The sequence below is a fragment of the Trypanosoma equiperdum genome, assembly GCF_001457755.1.
Source record: "Trypanosoma equiperdum strain OVI genome assembly, contig: ctg_771, whole genome shotgun sequence".
Taxonomy (NCBI): domain Eukaryota; phylum Euglenozoa; class Kinetoplastea; order Trypanosomatida; family Trypanosomatidae; genus Trypanosoma; species Trypanosoma equiperdum.
This window is the reverse complement of record NW_027124722.1, coordinates 345-986: the sequence shown is the minus strand read 5'-3', so window position 1 is coordinate 986 and position 642 is coordinate 345. Positions and strand designations below refer to the sequence as shown.

The window sequence follows — 642 nt, the reverse complement described above, 5'->3', positions numbered from 1 at the left end:
ACATCGTGATCGGTGATTTTGGAGGTGAGTGCAGCGAGAGGGCTGTCGGGAGTGGGGCTATCTGTCACTGCAACCATGGTGGGAGGAAGGTGTACATGAAGGAGGTCGCTGAGGATTACCGACTACGGCCAGTTCTTGGTGGCTACACTGTGCAATCCCCGCTGGAGTGTAATAGTGACCCCGCAATCCTGCAGCCGCCGCTCAGTGGCGTGCTCGTTAGCGTTGAGGACCACCCGGAGCTGGAAAGGGCAACCGATCAGTTTAACAAGGGTGCATCTGCGGTAGCCTCAACTGGAAGAGTTGGTGATATGAACAGATTTTTCCTTCAGAAGATTGCCACAGATATGCAGAATGCTCCTGGGGATGTCGATGCACAGCGGCAGAATCGTGCGGTGAGTGCTATATTTGGTGTCGTGACGGAAGCAACACTGGGACTGAGGGACTTAACATTCATTGACCCTATAACGCCAATCCCCCATCTGAACAGTTTCAGCAGGAATGTGATCCACCTGTCCCCGACACTGGAGCAGCAACTATATGTGCTTGTCAATTACCTCTCCAGCATTCGTGCTGACTTCCCCAATTGCGTTATAAGGGGTGGTGAGGCGCCCGCTATCATTGATGCGCTAAGAAAGACACTGG

The 642-nt window shown here is 53.1% G+C and overlaps 1 protein-coding gene across 1 annotated transcript in view; it reads left to right on the top strand.

The window, feature by feature from the left end:
* Positions 1-95: 95 nt before the first annotated feature.
* Positions 96-642, top strand: part of TEOVI_000362400 (uncharacterized protein) — a gene marked incomplete at both ends in the record, with an annotated part of 576 nt that continues 29 nt past the window's right edge. Inside the window, one exon of the mRNA XM_067226510.1 lies at positions 96-642. Within this exon, the coding sequence (XP_067082611.1) occupies positions 96-642 (547 nt within the window).